The 17,324-nt window shown below is 49.8% G+C and overlaps 1 protein-coding gene across 1 annotated transcript; it reads right to left on the bottom strand.

Moving 5' to 3' along the window:
- Window positions 1-860: 860 nt before the first annotated feature.
- On the bottom strand, window positions 861-16,399 carry ARFGAP2 (ADP ribosylation factor GTPase activating protein 2). Its single transcript, XM_034769500.1, has 16 exons — window positions 16,243-16,399; window positions 15,574-15,692; window positions 13,015-13,087; window positions 12,292-12,423; window positions 12,127-12,207; window positions 11,169-11,271; window positions 10,387-10,443; window positions 8,823-8,875; window positions 8,169-8,305; window positions 7,377-7,508; window positions 6,759-6,887; window positions 6,541-6,672; window positions 4,452-4,578; window positions 4,203-4,296; window positions 3,908-4,026; window positions 861-3,337 (listed from the first exon to the last, which is right to left on the bottom strand). The coding sequence occupies exons 1-16, from the start codon at window positions 16,312-16,314 to the stop codon at window positions 3,317-3,319; spliced, it is 1,581 nt and encodes a 526-aa protein (XP_034625391.1). The 5' UTR covers window positions 16,315-16,399; the 3' UTR covers window positions 861-3,316.
- Window positions 16,400-17,324: the final 925 nt, after the last annotated feature.

Genomic DNA, 17,324 nt, shown 5'->3' with positions numbered 1-17,324 from the left:
AAGGGTTGCAGCTGTCTGGAGGTGCTTGCCTTCCATCCTCATTCATTCAACAGGGCAATTGATTACAAAGTGGGGGGAAGATCTTATTCTACTTCTAGCAAAAAGACAGTTTTCTTTTACCTTAATTATACTACATTAGGGGCCCGCTATAACATATTACCAAGGTTCAATACCGCTGTTTCGGTGGGGCGGTGCTAGGGAAGGAGAGTTTGTTTCTGCGGGGCAGGCAGCGCTGCGGGGGTGGTTCTGCGGGGCGGAGGGGGGTGGGGGGGGGGGGGGTGTTGTGTTTCTGGGGGCTAGGTAGTGTTAGGGGAGGGTTTGGCCCTCAGCTGTTTCCTTTGGAGTAATATGGCCCTCGCCGCTTTACGAGTTGTGCAGGCCTGCTCTAGGAATCCCAAACAGCAGGGCAGCACTTTCCCCAACTGGTGGCTTGATGGTTACTTGCAGTTTACTGATAGAGCCTGAGCCAGGTCCAGCTGCCACTTACACTAGTGTGTAACACACAGGGGCTGTTCTGGCCTGGCCCTAGACCAACCACGCCAGCTTCAGCTCCAAGGCAAGGGTGGAAGGTTGCTAGTAAGTGGATTGCTCTACCCACCACCCACTTCTCCATTTGCTGCTGCCTCATTCCAGTAAGCTGCATAGCCCAGCATAAGCCAGCTGGAAAGAATCAGATGAGTGGTTAGTGATTTGAGAACCCAAATCAGAACACAGCCCTGCCCCAGTACAGAGCATCCCTCACGTAGCCCATGTTACAGAAGGGGGAGCTGCCCACATTTGCTCAAGCCTGCTCCCTCTCACACCTCCCTGCACCACCCAGCACCCCAGGCCCATTCTAGAAAGAGACGAGCCAGAGAACATACAGGTATTTGATTTTATTTAGTTGAAGGAAAGAGTTCCACTTCACTCCCCCTTATACGGTTGAGCCCCAAGCCCAGCCACAAACAGCTCATTAATACCATTATCTCCTCAATAATATGAACAGTCCAGAGAAGAGAAATCCCTTCCCATCTCAGAACAGAAGGAGCACCAGGCCATAGCACCAGCCTTTGCCATCCTCTCCCTCAGACAGGGAGTAGCTGGAGAGGCTGCCGCTGCTTTGCTCCAAGACAATTTTAATAGTTAAAATCTAAGCATCAGTGCATATTTCAGAGCCCAGTGAGCAGGATCTGGAGGAGGTGCACAGGGGATAGGAGAGAACTGCAGGAAGGCAAGGCAGGCAGAGCCTCAGATCCTGCAGCTGTACAAGTTAAAGTTGGGTGTCTGCACTGTACAATGAACAACCACAGAAAGGAGGGTGGGTAAGACCTGCTGGGCCTTTAAATCAGATGGCTAGAGCTTTCCCCCGGCTTTCCCCTCTCCAGCAAATCTCCCCATCACTGTAGGACCTAGGCACCAAACACACATTAGAATGTGAGAGGGAAACAGTCACTGCCCCTACAGGGGAATTAGGTCCAAGCTGTAGCCACTGTGCTACTACACCTTACAGGTTGACAGACTCACAGGGGAGTCCACACAGATGAGGACCATCCATAGCTATTCCTCTGCCAACAAGTACTGGGGGGGGGAACAGACCTGTATTGGACCATACTTTAATTCCCATGTTAAAATTAGGGGAGAATTAGGCAAAATGAAGAGATCCTGCCCTTCAGTAGTACAGCATGAAGGAACTCAACCTAGTTTAGCTCCAGGTAGGTGTGCTGCACACAGAGGTTCAGCATACTCTGCACTATGCTCCTGGCTGGTGCCACGCCCTTGCTACTTGGGCATCAAAGCAGCATTGTTGGGAGGGAAAGGAAAGGGGATTGCCCTTTGCCTCTTCTACCCACAGAGAGGGTTACTCAGTTAAAGTACTCAAAAAGGAAAAGGCCCAGAACCACTGTGCTAGGAGGAATAGGGTGCAGCTTGTGCTGTTCCATCTCTGTGTGCACAGAACAAGTGGAACCAAAGAGGGGGCTGGGGCATGAAATTCAAGCATAAGAAGTCCGTGCAAACCAGTCTAGGAGGCCCAACACACCTGGGGGACTTGGCCCTGGGTAGAGCTATGCTGGCTGAATTGCCCTGAGTGGAAGTTGGGGCAGTAGAACAAATGGCTACTGCCTCCATTTCCACACAGAATTTTAGTTTTCATTTGTAAGAGTGTTGAGCCCTTTTTTCATTGCTAAGTGCCTTCAGCCCAGCCCTCAAGGGCCCCCTCTAGGGGAGACCTGTGAGTATTAACATGGTTGACACTTCCTGATCGGGAGCAGAGAGCCATCAGAAGGCAAGGTGCTTTGACACTAGACATTATACAATTCCTCTCTGTGCCCCAGGCCACCTCACCCCCCAAGAGGCTCTGATCTGTTCCTCAAGCAGAGCAAGCACAGCCTAGGGTTGCCAACCCTCCAATATTGTCCTGGAGTCTCCAGAAATTAAAGATTAGTCTTTAATGAAAGATAATGTCATGTGATGAACACTCCAGGAACATGTCCAACCAAAACTGGCAACCCTATCACAGCCCCAGCTTAGCTGGAAGAAGCTGAGTAAGAGGTGTGCCTGGGAAACAAGACATCCTGGGTTTCTACACCTAGCCTGCAGATACCTCTGCAATGCTCAGCTCCCTCTGGAGTCCAGGCCTAAGCTTGGCCTCATGATGTAACAAGACTAAGTTCTTGCTTTGCTGGGGTTATTCTGTCTATGCTGATTTACAGAAACATCAGTAAGTGTGACTTAATCTACAGAAGGGAGATGCTCCCACTTACTAGGCTACCAAAACAGATTCCTGCAGGTCCTAGGAAAACCCAATGTTATTTTCACAACAACATTTACTGCTATTTCCCACTGCTCCTGCCATGTGGTGTCTGAATGGAGCTTCCCTCCCCAGCCATACTAGCCTGTGTATGGAGAAGGGGTGACAGCACTGAGCAAGACACAGGGGGGGGTCATTTCCTTGTGGACCTGATGACAGGGGGCAAGTGGGAACTCCCTAAACAGAGTCACTTGCTGAGACAACAAGCTATGGGCCAGTGCAGGCTGGAGCTACCTGCACCTCCTGTCTCACAGTCCAGAGCAATGTGGGGTTTCTGAGACAAGGCCTCCCACCCTAGCGGCTGAAGGTTCGGTTTGAGGGCATATTGGTTCTAATACAGATGAGACTCCAGAGCTATTTGGAAAGGATGTTGGGCATGGGCATCTCCTCATCCCCTTCTGTTTCTGTTGACCTCACCCACCCCGCCCCAGACAAACTAAAACAGAATCCTGCAGCATAACTCCAAGCAACTCAAGGTGAGACTGGTGCCTCTCGCTGGCATTCGTCTGAGCTGCAGTCCCTGGGTCATCAATATGAGCCATACCGATCCTGAGGAAGGAAACGCACCCTGAGTCATTGTCCCAACCACTCACATTATGAGGAGACAGAGACACCCTGTGATGTTTAACATTTCTAGGGACTTGAGAGACAGACCAGCACAGAGCTAATCACAAACACTTGGGATGCCAGGCCAAAGGGCAGGTCAGAGGAAAGCAGCCCCACCCTGGAGGGCTCTGCCCAGGGATGCACTGTGGGGAAGGAGACCTTAGAGCAATAAAGGGTCTTCTTTACCAGCACAAGAAGGTGCTCTCAAATCAGCCCCAAAACAGATTACTACAGTGGCATGGAATGGTCTCAGCTACTGGAGGGCAGCTGTCATTAACTGTAGCATGAAAATGCCTGCACAGGAACTGATCCCTGCAAACCCACTGTGTATATGCACAGCCCAAGCAGGGGACAAGGGAAGACAGCTTCCTGCAGATGCGGCAAGAACTAGGAGGCTGAAATCCATAGGGTGCAAATTCAACTCAATTACCCAGCTGTTCATCTGAACATGCCCAGTAGGTAGGACACTCAGATCCCCACCCCTGGCCATAGTGAGGAACACCCCTGCCTCACCTGGAGAGAGTTCATCACACCGTTGGCTAGGACGGCCATCTTGCCAGCAACAGATTTTACTCCTTGCTTGAACTGGGTGATGTCAGCTGCAGGCAGCACGTTCCCAATTGACACACCACCTGCCAAGAGCCAGCAAAAGGGGTGGGTTGGGGTCTGAGGACAAGAATAGCCCCCTCCCAGCAGGCCCTGCTTATTCAGCTCCATAGCAGCCCCTCAGCCATGACCCTTCTAGGCTTAGATCCAGGAGTCTGCCATTGTCTGCCCGCTCCCCTCCCTTCGCTAGGTACTAACAAACCTGCTGAGTGTGTGTTCTCAGCCTCCCCAAAGAGGTCTGCGGAGCTGATGGCACTGCTGCCAGAGAGCTGCTGCAATCGAGACCTGGCTTCATACTGCATCAAGGAGAAAGCAGAAGACTCAGACTCAGCTACAACAAAAAGGGATAAAACCAGGGCTTGAGACAGGATGGGAGAGTGTCAGGCCAGGGGACAAGTACCAGCCCAAGTACAGCAGGAAAGGCAGGTGCGGGAGTAAGTGTGGCACTTACCTCAGCATCTGCTTCCCGCCCAAAGAACATATCTGAGGAGATGGCTTTGGCCCCAGCGAACTTCTGCCGAGCTTCATTTGATTCCACTGCAGATGTCCTGCTCTCTACTTCCCTCCTATTGGTGGGTCTGAGGGAGATGAGACAGGAGAGAAACCTCACTAAATCTTTGTGCTCACTGAAGCAGCAAAGAAGGCAGCTTATCAGCTCCACTCTGCTGACACCCACATTGCTCAAAGCAAACCTACAAAGCCACAGGTAAGAGCCACTGCTGATCCCCCCCATCAGGAGGGCAGTTTAGTAAAGCTGAGTTTGACTGGCGGTCATGAGGTTCTGTTGTGATTAGTAGCCCTAAAAATGTACCCCCAATTGTAGCTCAAATATAAAAAGTATGGGTAAGTTCATAAATAAATGTCACAATAACCCATAACTTTCTGCCTGTTTGAAAATTAATTATGGAAAATAGGTCATGTTTTCAATAATGAATGTTATTAAACAAGTGCAAGAGAATCATACAGAGAAACTGGATCAGTGCAAACAAAAAAGGGCCTGCTGATATGGTTCAAGGACTGTTGAAACTATGGTTGGTAAAAACAGAAGATGTGGATCCGGAAGTTAATGAACCAAAACTGGCGTGGTGGACAGTAGGCCTGATTGGTGGACAAAATAATGAGAGTGGGGGGAAAAAAGAACTATGCCACCAAGTTTTCCCCCTTTTTGGGGGTTCTTGAAGAGAGACTTTGAAAATAAACAAATCGCTCTCCTGTCCCACCTTACATCCCCAGTTTGTCTCGTCTTATCTTCCCTGACCCTCAGACAGAAGGAGCAGACCAAACTGAAAGACTCTCTTTCTAAGAGGAAAGCCATTAGGCTTTGCTCTTGTTCAAGGAACTTTGTTTTTCAGTTGTGAGTCCTGAAAATCATATCATCATGCCATCCAGTCCTCAGCCCATCAGTGGGGATTCCAGCCTATGCAGTACTGGCAATTAGGTAAGATCATGTGCTGCCTGCCTTCCTTGCGTGTTATTTTCCACCCCCCTTCCTTCCTCCTATCCTCTCTCTCTCTCAGCTTTTCATCAAATCCTGAAATCAACTGCACTGCACTGCACCAGCACACCAAGATGAGATGACCACAATCCTGCCCAGTCTAAGGAAACAAGACCCAATCAGGGGACACCCCCGACCAGAACAAACTGGCGTCCAAGCTACCGGTGCTGTGGTCAGCCTAACAGCCAAAGCACGTAGTCATAATTGACCAGCCATCCAGTATTCCAAAAAACCATCAACAGCAGCTACCTCTCTCTTACTTTTTCTATTCCCTCTTTCCTCCACCTTGTGTCTGTTTGTTAGAAGAGAAGCAAACATCCTTTATACCACAGAGTACAACTAACCCATTCTTTTTCATCAAAAAAGGTTGTTTTGAAAATAAGAGGCTCTGACATTTTGCCTCCAAAAAGAAAGATTTTAATAGATTTAATTAAGTTTGCTTTACAATTCCAGTTTCACTGTAAATGTTTTTGTTATAATTCCTTGGATCTGATCCCTGAACTTTCAACACTGGAATGAATGCTTTTGGGTGTTTGCCAAGGAACCAAGTAAAACCAAGGCCGTAGAAAGAACCCCCAAACTTAAGCATCACTATTCTAATGTTGGACAGTGGAAGTTTATAAAACACCTTTAACTCTTTTGGTCCTTGAGATCAGTACAAGAGTTCCCATTGTGTCGCTAGGCCATGGGCTTCCCTGTTAGGAGCATCAAAGGCCAGAGTCCCTTTCACTAAGGAGCCAGTGTAGATACTGGGTACTTCCTGTCTCAGTGACCTAGCCCAAGGGACTCCTCTGTGTGACACACCGAGGGCTCTATTTTGTTTTTGGTTGCTGTACCCATGGAGATGAGGCTTCCATAGATCCTGCTCATAGCGCGAGGCATGGAAGAGGCTTGTGGGGCTGGGGTTTAATCATCTGTGTTTGGACACAGACACTGTCACTAGCCTGGCTTCCCCTCGGACACCAGCCTAGATCCACCTCACTGCAAGGCCCGCCCCTTGGATCCAGAGTCTGAGCTCCAGCAGCAGCAAGGTGGTGCCCTTTACCTCTCTCCAATGGGCCGGATGCTGGAGATGGTCACTGTGGCCTCCTCCTCCCCTTTGTCAACACCCCAGGAGGAATCTGTTTCCCATCGCGAGCCGAAGGCATCTCCCAGTGAGAAGGGATTATCTTTGTACCTAGGGACCAAGCACATGGGACTCAGCTAGGTCAGCCATAAAAAAAACAGGACTAAGCCAAAGACCACAATGAGGCTCAGCCTTACTTGGGGGGTCCAGATGTGAAGCCTCCGGCATCTTCAAACAAGTCCAGCTGGGAGCGAGAAGATTTCGCAGCCACTGGTGTCTCCTGCTCAATCACTTGCATCTCGGACAGCACGGAGTGAGACACAGAACTAACAACAAGGCAGGGAGTCAAGCCTCAAGCTTCAGGAACCCCCAACCAGGGTGTGGCAACATCCACGCAACCCTACAGCATCTTGCTTCAACTAAAACTGGCCGACCCTGAGAAGGTGAGGATGCTAAGAAAACCCGAGCCAGTACAGCCTGGCTCCAGCACCATCCCATGATGCAATTGGACGAATTGGACTGAGATACCAAGTGTTATTTCACCTCCCCATAATCCAATGATGATGTAGGATGGCAAATGCCGCCAATGAGGCCCAGGGGTCAAAGACCCTTTGAGTGCAGGGCCCGCCTCATCCTCTCAAGGGATGGAAGTGATTCCAGCCACGGCTCATCACATAGGCATTCTGAATCAAAATTCAAACACTTATCTGTTAAGATGGCAGTAGGCTCCTGCACAAATCTAAGCCAGAGCAAAGTATCCCCAGATAGTCTTTCCTGCAGCAAAGTACCACCCCAAGCATCCCCAAAATAAATACCTTCTGGACACCAATCCCATGCCCAGTCTCTCAGCTTGTTCGCGTTTCTTCCCTTCCAGGTTCTGAAGTTTCTTTTCCTCCTTCTTCCGATCGATCTGCAACTCCTGATAGGCCAGTCGCATTGAAGTGACTCTAAAGGAAACAACAGTAGTGGATACAAGGTCACCTCTCCCCCAAGGTGGATACTGTGGAGCGTTGGTGTTGTGTGTGTGGGTGGGGGGGGGGGGGGCGAGGGAGGGGAATCACTCTGGTCACATCTGCACTGGGAATGGTAGGTTTATGCAATGACAAAGCAATCACGTTGTAAAATCCTAGCATAGAAAAGGCATGCTGTAGTTTTTTCAATGTAGCTTGATCTACACTAGGATTTCCATATTATGTTCACTTTCTTATAAGAGACATATTTTTAATTAGTGTATAAAGTCTTTGAGCAGACAGCAGGTCCTGATCCCAGCCCAGTCTTTGGATCAGGCCCAAAAATGGCATTAGTGGAACAGAACCAGAATCAATGAAGCAACAGGGAACTGCCACATCTACCCACCCAAACCCCTTTCAGAGGCACTGAATCAAATACAGTCACAGCACTGCTGCTTCTGCCTTGCTTGAGGGACAACTCCTACTTCAGATGACCTCCTGCTCCTGCCCCTGCCCAGAGAGCTACCTTGCTGCTTGTTCAGCACCTACAGGCTAAGAGTTCTCAGGGTAGAGAGCATCAACCTCATGCCAATTTCATTGCCCTGGCAAGCAAGTATTCAGCCCATGACCGTGGCTTTCCCAGTGCTTGACACTCACATGGACTCCTCAGCTTGTTTCCTCGACTCCACCGACTGCTGCTCCCTCAGCTTCTCAGCCACCTGGGCTTGTCGCTCTATCTCACTGAAGCTCTGGCTGCTCACTTTCTGGGCTCCAAGCCCCTTTTTTCCACCCAGCTGGATAAAACAGACCCAGAGTGAGAATTTCTCCCTAAGACATCCAGGGCCCATCACAAATACCCAGCACATCAGGCCTTCAGCTTTTCTGGTTCAGTGCCCCACACCACATAGCAGCAAGTGACTGATGTTTCAGAGGAGAGGGAGAGCACTCAGAGAGTGAACTGAACTACTTGTGCAGTGCAGTATGGGATTAGCCAGGTGCATTCTGGGCCCACCTATGGTACTCTCAATACCACAAGGCTTGATAGTTTCACTGCCTTCATCTTAGCAAGGCATTGAGTGTGCGGGGGGAGGAAGAACCGGTAGAGCAGAGCCTCCATCAATTGGCTAATCAGGCAGAAAGAAAAGGTTTCATCAGCAGGCATCAGACACCTCAGAAGGAGGGCCAGGTTCAGAGGCAGCCTCAAAAGGGTAGCAAAGCGAGGTGCCAGGGAACAAGCCGGAACCAGCAGAAGGAAAGCAGGGATGCATAAGGTGCAAGGGAGAGCCCCCTGTAACAGGAGCTCAGACATACCCCTTTCTTGGCAGTGCCTGGCTTCTTCTTTCCGATGAGGGAAGATTTTAGTTCTGGAACAGGAAGGAAGGAGTGAGTGAGCAGGAGTGAAAGCACTCAACAAGCTGGGGTTAGTACAAAACAGCCCGGGCGGCAGCCCACACACAAAAATCCACAGCCCAGCTGCAACAAAGTCCAGGGCACATCATGCAGTTTCACAGCACAGCCCGGGTAACTTCACCGAGCCAAGAATGAAGCAGTGAGACCACCATGAAGAATGAGAAGCTCCAGGCACACAGGCTGGGCCTGGATGGGAGGCATGTCACTCTGAGGGAAGTTCTGGCTGCACCAGTAAGTGACATGTCATGCAGCTGGTGTCCTGTATTTGGTGGTGAAGGTGGGGTCAATGGACAAAGACTTGATCTGTCTGTTGGGAGAGCTCCAGCATTGTCTCAGAAAGGAAAGGTAGCACCAGGGAGAGGTGGGGGAAGAGGGGTCGGTGCCCACCACAGATGCCTCTAGGGAGAGTCATCCAGAAAGCCAGAAGAGTCCAAGCAACAGGAAGCATAGCTGTGCCCCTGGTTGCAGGAGACATCTGGAGGGGGCAATGACCCACTGTGCCCGGGAGGCTAGTTGGGTCCTAAAGCCCAATGGGGCAGAGAGGCAGCAGCAGCTTCTCACACCCTTCCTTCCACCTGGAATCCGCCACTTTGGGGGCAGAAGTTTGGATGTACTCTGCTGCCCAGGAAGCCAACATTAGGGCTGAAGGCAGAATCACAGACGAGGGCAGGCAGAGGTGCCACAAGCAGCCAGTGCAGGCTATTTGTTAGCCAGTTACCTCTGGCAGGAGCAGACCCTTGTGCAGACAGACACATGGACGCGTCTGAGGGAGAGAAAAACACGGGGAGTGAAAGGTTTACTCTTGGACTAAGGTTTACAACAGGCCTGGGCACAGTGCAGGCCAGGAGCACACACACTTCCTAATAGGGAGATGCAGGCTCCGGCCACACACTACAGAGCCAGATGGAGGACAATATCGTGGGACCTGCCGTCCCTGTTGGCCACACCTCCATACTGAAGAAGAGGCCGAAGTGAGCTGATTGTATGACAATTATATGCTGTCATTGGGTTCCTAGAAAGTTACGAGAGTGTCCCTAGGGCAGTCAAGCTCCAGTCACCTGTGCTAAACCCTACAATGGGAGCAAACTGCTGGGAATGAGATGCCTGTTTAAATTTGGAAGGGGACGGTGAACAGGGCAGGAAGTCTCCAGTACATAGAGTGGGATCAATGACTGCAGAGCCTGAGCCTCTGGGTAACTTAACAGAGCCAAGAGCACAATGTGATTGGAAAGCCAACAACAGATCCCCGAGGGCAGACTCCACAGGAGGATAAATTCCTATTACAGAACTGAGAATGGTCTCAAGCCAGTTCCAGCTCTACTGATCTCACTAGAGAAAACCTGCACAGACAGCTACTGTGCCAGGCCCAGAGCCAGCTGGAGCCAAGCAAGAATGATTCAGGGACAGTGTAACAGGGAGAGGACAGGCACTGATGTAGGAGAAACCAGAAGGCTCTCTCACTTACCCAGAGGAGCTTTAGGAGATGTACTCAACAGGTCAATAGATGGGCCTTGGTTGGACTCTATGGAGACAAGATGAGCAGTCAGACTATAGTGAGGAAAGAAGATTACAGATTTACAGCCTCTCCCGCCTGACAGGGGGCTCACAGTACCCCTACCCTAACAGATGCATTCCAGATGTTTCTCAGAAAGCTGCAACATCCGCAGAGCACAAATGACTCTTCACAGCAGCTGACATAGGGTCTTCATTCAGCAAGTTACTCCTTCTAAAAATTTCTTCATTAAGGGAGTCAAGAAACCATTGAGCGCCAGCTTACAGGGAAATATATGAAGCTCTTTCAAAAAGCAGCACTTCTTCCACATCCCTGATTCTCTGTGGCTCCCTTCCCTCCCTGCAACATCTACCTGGAAACAGGTTCACCTGCCCCTGCTCCATGCACCCCATATACAGATCCCATCTATTGCGAGGGATAGTGAAGAAGGCAGCAGTAGAAATGATTCTGAGATCTGCAGATGGGCACCAAGAAAACAGGTCAGGCAAACCCCGAGTCATAAAGATCCTGTTTCCATGCACATGCTGCAAGGAGAGCGAAGAACTGCACAATCTCTCGGATCTGGGAGCAGAATGGGTTTCCCAGACATATCCATTTCACCGGAACTCCAACACTATGTTGCATGGAACCTCCACTCATTGCCCATGCAGGGAGCAAGGGAGAATCTGAACCTTTCCAACCCCAGCCCAGTGAGATTCTTTGCTGGAAGAGAAGCTGTTTAGCAGTGAACTCACGTGGCATCTCGCTGGTTTCCAATGGCTTTGCTGCTCTCTCAGACTCCATTGAGGACAACGTTGGATTCTGACCGGCCTCTGCCACATCCCAGGTACTGGAAAGCTTAAAGGTTGAAACATGCTACAATGAGTCTCAAAGGGATAAATGACCCGTACAGTTACCAATCCCACCCCAGGTGAATAGTGACTCCACCCAGTTATAGATCAAAAGAGGATAACATGTATCCATGCACATCTCATAGTTTCTCCGGAGACACTGATGACATTAGGGGCAATCAGCATTCCCTCAGGAGTTCCAAGAAATCACCAGTGAGTGAGAATGGAGCTGAGCTGGATGCAGTGGGGTAGGGGAGACAAGAGGTCTCATTCAAGAGATAGACAAACCAGGGATGCCATCACAATTTAGACTGAGATGAAGGACTTCCCATATTTGAGGGGATAACCCCCACCTGGCTCCCTGAGGGAGGGTAGAAGACTCGTCTATTCTGACTATCCTACATTCCTTCAGGTCTGTTCCCATTTTACTCCACCTACTATGAGCAGTAACCCAAATCTAACAGACCTGGACCTCCAAACAGCAGGGATGATTTGTACACAAGCTCCTGCTGGCTACCTGTCCTTGGCATAACAGTCTAAAAAAGAGTCTAGGTAGTAAAGGGGTGGCCAAAACAAGGCCTATAGGCCAAAAGGAGCTGACAGAGTTCCCCAGTGGTGCTCAGAGCTGTCCTTCACCTACAATGCAGAGTGGCAGCAGTCAGAGGTTCCAGTCTGCAATACTCCACTCCTGGACCATGCTGTAGGCTGGGAACTGTAGTCTTCATAGGCTGCAGCTCCATATTATTATCAAGTTCAGTTGCAATCAGCCCTTTTCATACAAACTAGGTGTGAAAGCAGGCGGCTGGCAAGCTGGCAAAACAGCTTTCCACAGGGAGAGCCACATCTAGCTGATCTGTCTCACCTGCGTGTGCTCCATGAAGAAGTCAGCATCGTTCTTCTCAGGGGAATGGCCTGGGGTTCCACTCAGTCCATCTACCAGGAGCTGAAAGGAAGAAGACATCACATATGACTCAGCAATCAGCATCATGCTTCTTTCTCACTGTGGTACAGGCTGGTCAGCACTTACACTGGTGCCATACTTGGCCATGGCAGCACTCGCCAGCTGCCGGATCTTCTCCCTGTACATCTGGGCAGCTCTGCTATTATACTTGGCATTGGCATCTGTGGTGGTGCAGCCATGTTGGCGGAAGAAGGCAGTCTGAGGAAAAGCGGATAATCAGTCTACAGACAGCCAAGTCAAACTCCCACAAGCATCAGACATCAGTAACCAACTTGAGAGCAGCAGTAACAGGAGGAAACTTCCCAGAGAATGAGGGGTGTAAGGGGAGTAAAGTGCTTTTCCCCAGAAATATACCAGCTACTCTTCAACTCCGCCTTCACCCAGATCCTGCTCTTCCAGGATCCAGAGATTCAAGAACTCACTACCAGCCCTTCCCAGGGAGGAGTGCTTCTGAATCACAGCATGGGGCAGGGCTTCTAGGCTCTTCCTGAGCAGAACTCCCTTATCTTTAAAAAAACCCCTTCAGATCTCATGTAAGGAAGATCTAGGAAAATGACAGTCCTATATATCAGGAGTCTCTAATCTCCACCAGGGTCACTGTTCTGACCCCTTAACTGGAGATGGAAAATGAAAGTGCCTCTCTTCTCCTGCAGGTATCCAGAGAGAGTGAGAGGAGAATGGTACCCAAGCACCAAGAAAGCCATGTCAGGAGGAGCTGGGCACACAGGGAGCAGAGAATGCTCACAACTGAAAGGGAAATCAAACAAAATGCCTATAGAGATTCCTCACCGCATTGGCATTGCTGCCCACTTGCATACACCTTAGCTGGAACCAGCTCCAGTTTGAATCCAGCTCTGTAGACCTGTGCAAGAACAAATCAGCTATATGAGGAAGGTGTAGGTGTCCTGGATTCAGAAGCATTGTATCAGCCTGCAGAGCCAGAGCCTGACATCTCACTGCAATTTAGTTACACCATTCTGGAAGCATGTGGGATATCTGTAGCCTTCCTATTTCACTTCCCACCCAGTAACTGGAGTTAAGAAGAGTTTGTAATGGTCATTGATCTCACTGGCTTGCTCCCCACACTGGATATATAATGCCCACGTAAAAATGTCTCCCTCTGGCATTGCACTCAGAGGGAGATCCCAGCCAGCATCTCCTGTTCTCCAGGATTTGATCCTACCACACCACTGAAGACACATACATTCAGCCCATCCTATTATGTTTTAAAGCATAGGGGTGGGTTTACAAGCCATATGAAAGGCACTACTCAAAATAAAAGGGCATTGCATACTGGCAGAAACATTAGCAGTAGAATGAAGAGCGAGATCCACACTCCCATCCTATGCTAGGACAGTATGCAAAGAGACACCAGCTACAGCCCAGGCCCTGATTGGAAGAAAGTCAGATATCATATAGGTGTGGATCTCACAACAGGGCACTTACTCAACCATCCTAACAAATGACTGTTAACTCCTCCTGAAGGGCAGAGCATACAAGTTTTGGAGAGTGCAATGATAATGTACTGAGCATCTGGACATTAGCCTGGGACCCAGTGAAACAGGTACAAGTTTAGGACACTTCTGTTGGTAGTAGGTAGGTGCAACAAAAACAGATCTAGGAAGGTTATAAACATGGACAGAAAACAACAAAACAAGACTCTGCTCTGAAAGTGATGCTAATACACATCTGGAGGAACACATGCTGGAACAGATACTACGTTTGCGCCCGGAGAGAGAAACCTGGAAAGTAGAAATTCTCAGGGAGACAGTAGATGGCAAGTTTAACAGGAGGGTCACTCACTATAGCAAGCCAAAAAAGGTTGCAGAGGTTTCATATCTGTGAGCAGGGAGAGAACAGCTTTCTTCCATGGCTCTGGTGCATGTGCACCTGAGCCTGAAATATTACCTTCTGTTCTGGCATCCAAATGCCAAAAAGGTAAACCGGATGCAGATCAGAAAAGAGCAATACAGTGATCCAAGGGCTGAGGGTCTCAGTTATGATAAAGATGAAGAGCTAAATCTGTCTACTCTAGTTACGAAATGACTTAAGGAAAGACCAGTCTGTAAACATCCAAAGGGTATAAACAGCAGAGAGAGTAACAGGAAGAAGTGGGAAAACTTAGACTAATAAATAGTAATTTCTATCACAAACATGCCAATTATAGACCAGGACCCCATTGCACTTGGCACTGTACAGACCCAACAAAAAGACAGTCCCTGTCTTAAGAAGCTTAAATACCATGAGAAACACCAAGATAGCATGGCTTGTGAGGCTGAGGAACAATCTCTGCAATGGAAAGGTTGGGAGTCCTATCATTTGAGACATGAACAAAACACCACACAATGTTCAGTGATGATCAACCTTGCTGGGGTTGGTCTGGATAAGCCCAATACATCACCACCTCTTACTCTTCTTCTTCCTTGAGCTAATGCCATCAAATGGGGTTTGCGCTATGAGCCCTCCAAAGTGCCCTGGGAGCTGTGTCCAGTGTCTCAGCCTCTATCACATCACATGCTAATACATCTCCTTCCTTTATGACATCCCTCCATTCTTTGGGCTGGCCTTAATTTGCTGGACTCTCTTATCCACATATTTGTCAAGACTGGACTTTACAGGACCAAACCATCTGAGCCTGCACTCCCTCATTCTTTTGTTTATGGGTCTCACTTTGAGTAAGTCTCACACACACATATTCCTGACATGGCCTTTCTTCCTTATACCACTCATCCGCCTCAACATTTGCTTTTCTGTGGACCAGATCATTTGCTCATTTTTCTTCTTTGCTGCTCAACAATGAGCACTATATATTAAAACTGGACAGCTTCCATTTTTTTAGACTTTCTCTTTTAATCTTACTGGTATCTCCCTGTCACAAACTACACCACTTATGTCGATCCATTTCAGTCAGGCATTTATCATCTTAGCTCTAATTTCATTCTTCATTTCCCCTCTTACTGATATCGCTGAAAAGAGTGAAGTTCTTCGCTAGTATTCCAGCTCTTACACAGAATACTCCAGATGCTCTTCCCTTGAGGGTAATGCACGTAACACATTGGTGCTCTGAGGACTATTTCACTGAGTTTCTTCATATGTTAAAAGACCTGAGAGCCAAATTCAAAGTGTTACACATTCAGCAAACTATAAAGAAAATTGTGCACTTTTGAGAATAAAGTGCCTCCTGCTTGACAGAAGTCCTCCTGCTAATCAAACCTCAACTAATTCCAATAATGACAAGGTAAGCAAATGTTGTGAGTGAATGCATCCTTGATCTGCAGATCAAAACATCTTTCCCTTCCCCACAATACATCCCCACTCCCTTTCAACTCTTGTGCTAAATATACAAACCTGATAAAGCTTAGGTGCACACCCAGCGACCTGTGGACTCCAGAGCAGTCAATGCACAGAAATACGCCATAGGAAATACTGGCCCAGCTTGGATTCTTAGCACCACAGTCAAAGCAGGCCTAAAGGGAAATCAGAGCGAGGAAGAGTAAGGAAGTCACAGAGGGTCTGAGAGGTGGTTCTAGCATCAGTTTGAAGAGCCACAGGGAGGTCTGAGCTGGGTGGGGTTGTATCCCCGTTTCCACACGAAAGCAGAGCAGAAGAGCTGGCAGATTAAATGCTAAAATAATAAGTGTCCCCTGCAGCTGGGCAGCCGCCCCCCATCCGCTTCCAGCCTCCGCTCACACCGTCCCGGCTGTGACGTCCCCGGGCCGCTGGGGCACTTCCAGCGGATCAACGCCCCGCCCGCCCCCAGCATCACGGCCGGTCCGGCTGCCTGGCCACCGGCCCCGGAGGTGCCGCCACCCGGGAAGCAGCCGGGCAGCCCAGGGGACAACGGGCCTGTCTCGCTGCCAGGCCGCAGGCACCCGAGGCCGGGCTGGGGCACAACCCGGGGGGCCGCCCCCCCAGCCGGCAGGGGCCGGGCCCCGCAGCGTCCCCGGAAGCAGGAGAGTCAGGAAGCGGCTTCGGGGGCCCAGTCCCGACCGGGAGGACCCGGCCCCGCTCCGGTACCTTATTGGCCGGCGCCGCCCGCAGCCGCTTGAACAGAGTCTGAATCTCCGCCTTGCTCGGCTCCGCCGCCATGGTCTCTCCTTCCCAGAAAAGACCGGGGCGACGGGTCCCCGCCGGGTCCAATCCGCGCAGGGGCGGAACTGACGATGGGTCCCTGCCGGGGCCAACCACAGCCTACGCCGCCGCCATGACACCCGGGGCAGAGTAGTCAGGACGGCATAGGGATTTCGAGCCCCCGGGGCTCTGCCGGACGATGCCCAAGGCCTGTTCCGCCATAAACTGTCCGAACCGGGACACCCGGGAGAACCGCGCCCGGGGACTCTCCTTCCACAGGTCGGAGCGGGATCGGGCCCTGATGCCGCTGGGCGGCGGCTGGTGTCTCTGGGGGCGGGGCTTCCTCGGGCTCGCATCCCTGAGGGCGGGGCTGAGGGGCGGGGTCTGGCTTCGGCTCCCGGGGGAAGGGTTAGGGCTAGTTGCTCTCAGGGTTGTACCTATGGTAGAGTTACCCTATTTGAACATTCAAAAAAGAGGACACTCCACGGGGGGGGTATTTGCACCAGTATCTACCAACTCGCGTTGTATTAATGTGTTGTTATACTGTTGTATATGCTGTGCGCTACATGTCGTCTATATTGAGTATATATAAGAAAAAGTGATGTGGCCTCAAAAGTGAAGTTTAATTATTTAAAGTTTACTGTACTTCTTTATATGTAGTGAGTCCTTTCCTTTCACCAGTTCTTCAGTTTTCTTTCTCCTCATGTGTCCACACATACTTCTCTGTAGATCGCATTTTTCTCAGCGGTGGTTGATTGCTTTTTAAAAAGGCATGAAAGTTTTTACAAGAAGTTTGTCTGAAGTTGTACTGTACAAGTAGAATTCTTTTCAGAGACTCAGCATTCAAGTTGTTCCTTTCCTTTGTCCACTGGCTTTGCATCAGTGAAAAAATTCACTCTACGTTTGCATTGTGAGAAGGAATAGCAAAGAAGAACTGTGCAATCTTTAACAGTTCTGAATGACACTCAATGTTTTTGGATTTCTCAAAATATTTGGTCCACTTCTGGTGTGCTAGCAAGTAATTACTG

The sequence above is a fragment of the Trachemys scripta genome, chromosome 4 (genome assembly GCF_013100865.1).
Source record: "Trachemys scripta elegans isolate TJP31775 chromosome 4, CAS_Tse_1.0, whole genome shotgun sequence".
Classification (NCBI taxonomy): domain Eukaryota; kingdom Metazoa; phylum Chordata; order Testudines; family Emydidae; genus Trachemys; species Trachemys scripta.
This window is presented reverse-complemented; position numbering and strand designations above follow the sequence as displayed.

Bases quoted from the DNA above. Each gene is read 5' to 3' on its own strand.
- ARFGAP2 (XM_034769500.1), bottom strand. From the start codon at position 16,314: ATGGCGGCGGAGCCGAGCAAGGCGGAGATTCAGACTCTGTTCAAGCGG. The intron at 11,272-12,126 runs GTGAGACAGATC...TCAACCTTTAAG, and splicing joins TCTTCATGGAGCACACGCAG to CTTTCCAGTACCTGGGATGT. The intron at 4,027-4,202 runs GTTTGTTAGTAC...GGCTCTTGGCAG, and splicing joins TGAGAACACACACTCAGCAG to GTGGTGTGTCAATTGGGAAC.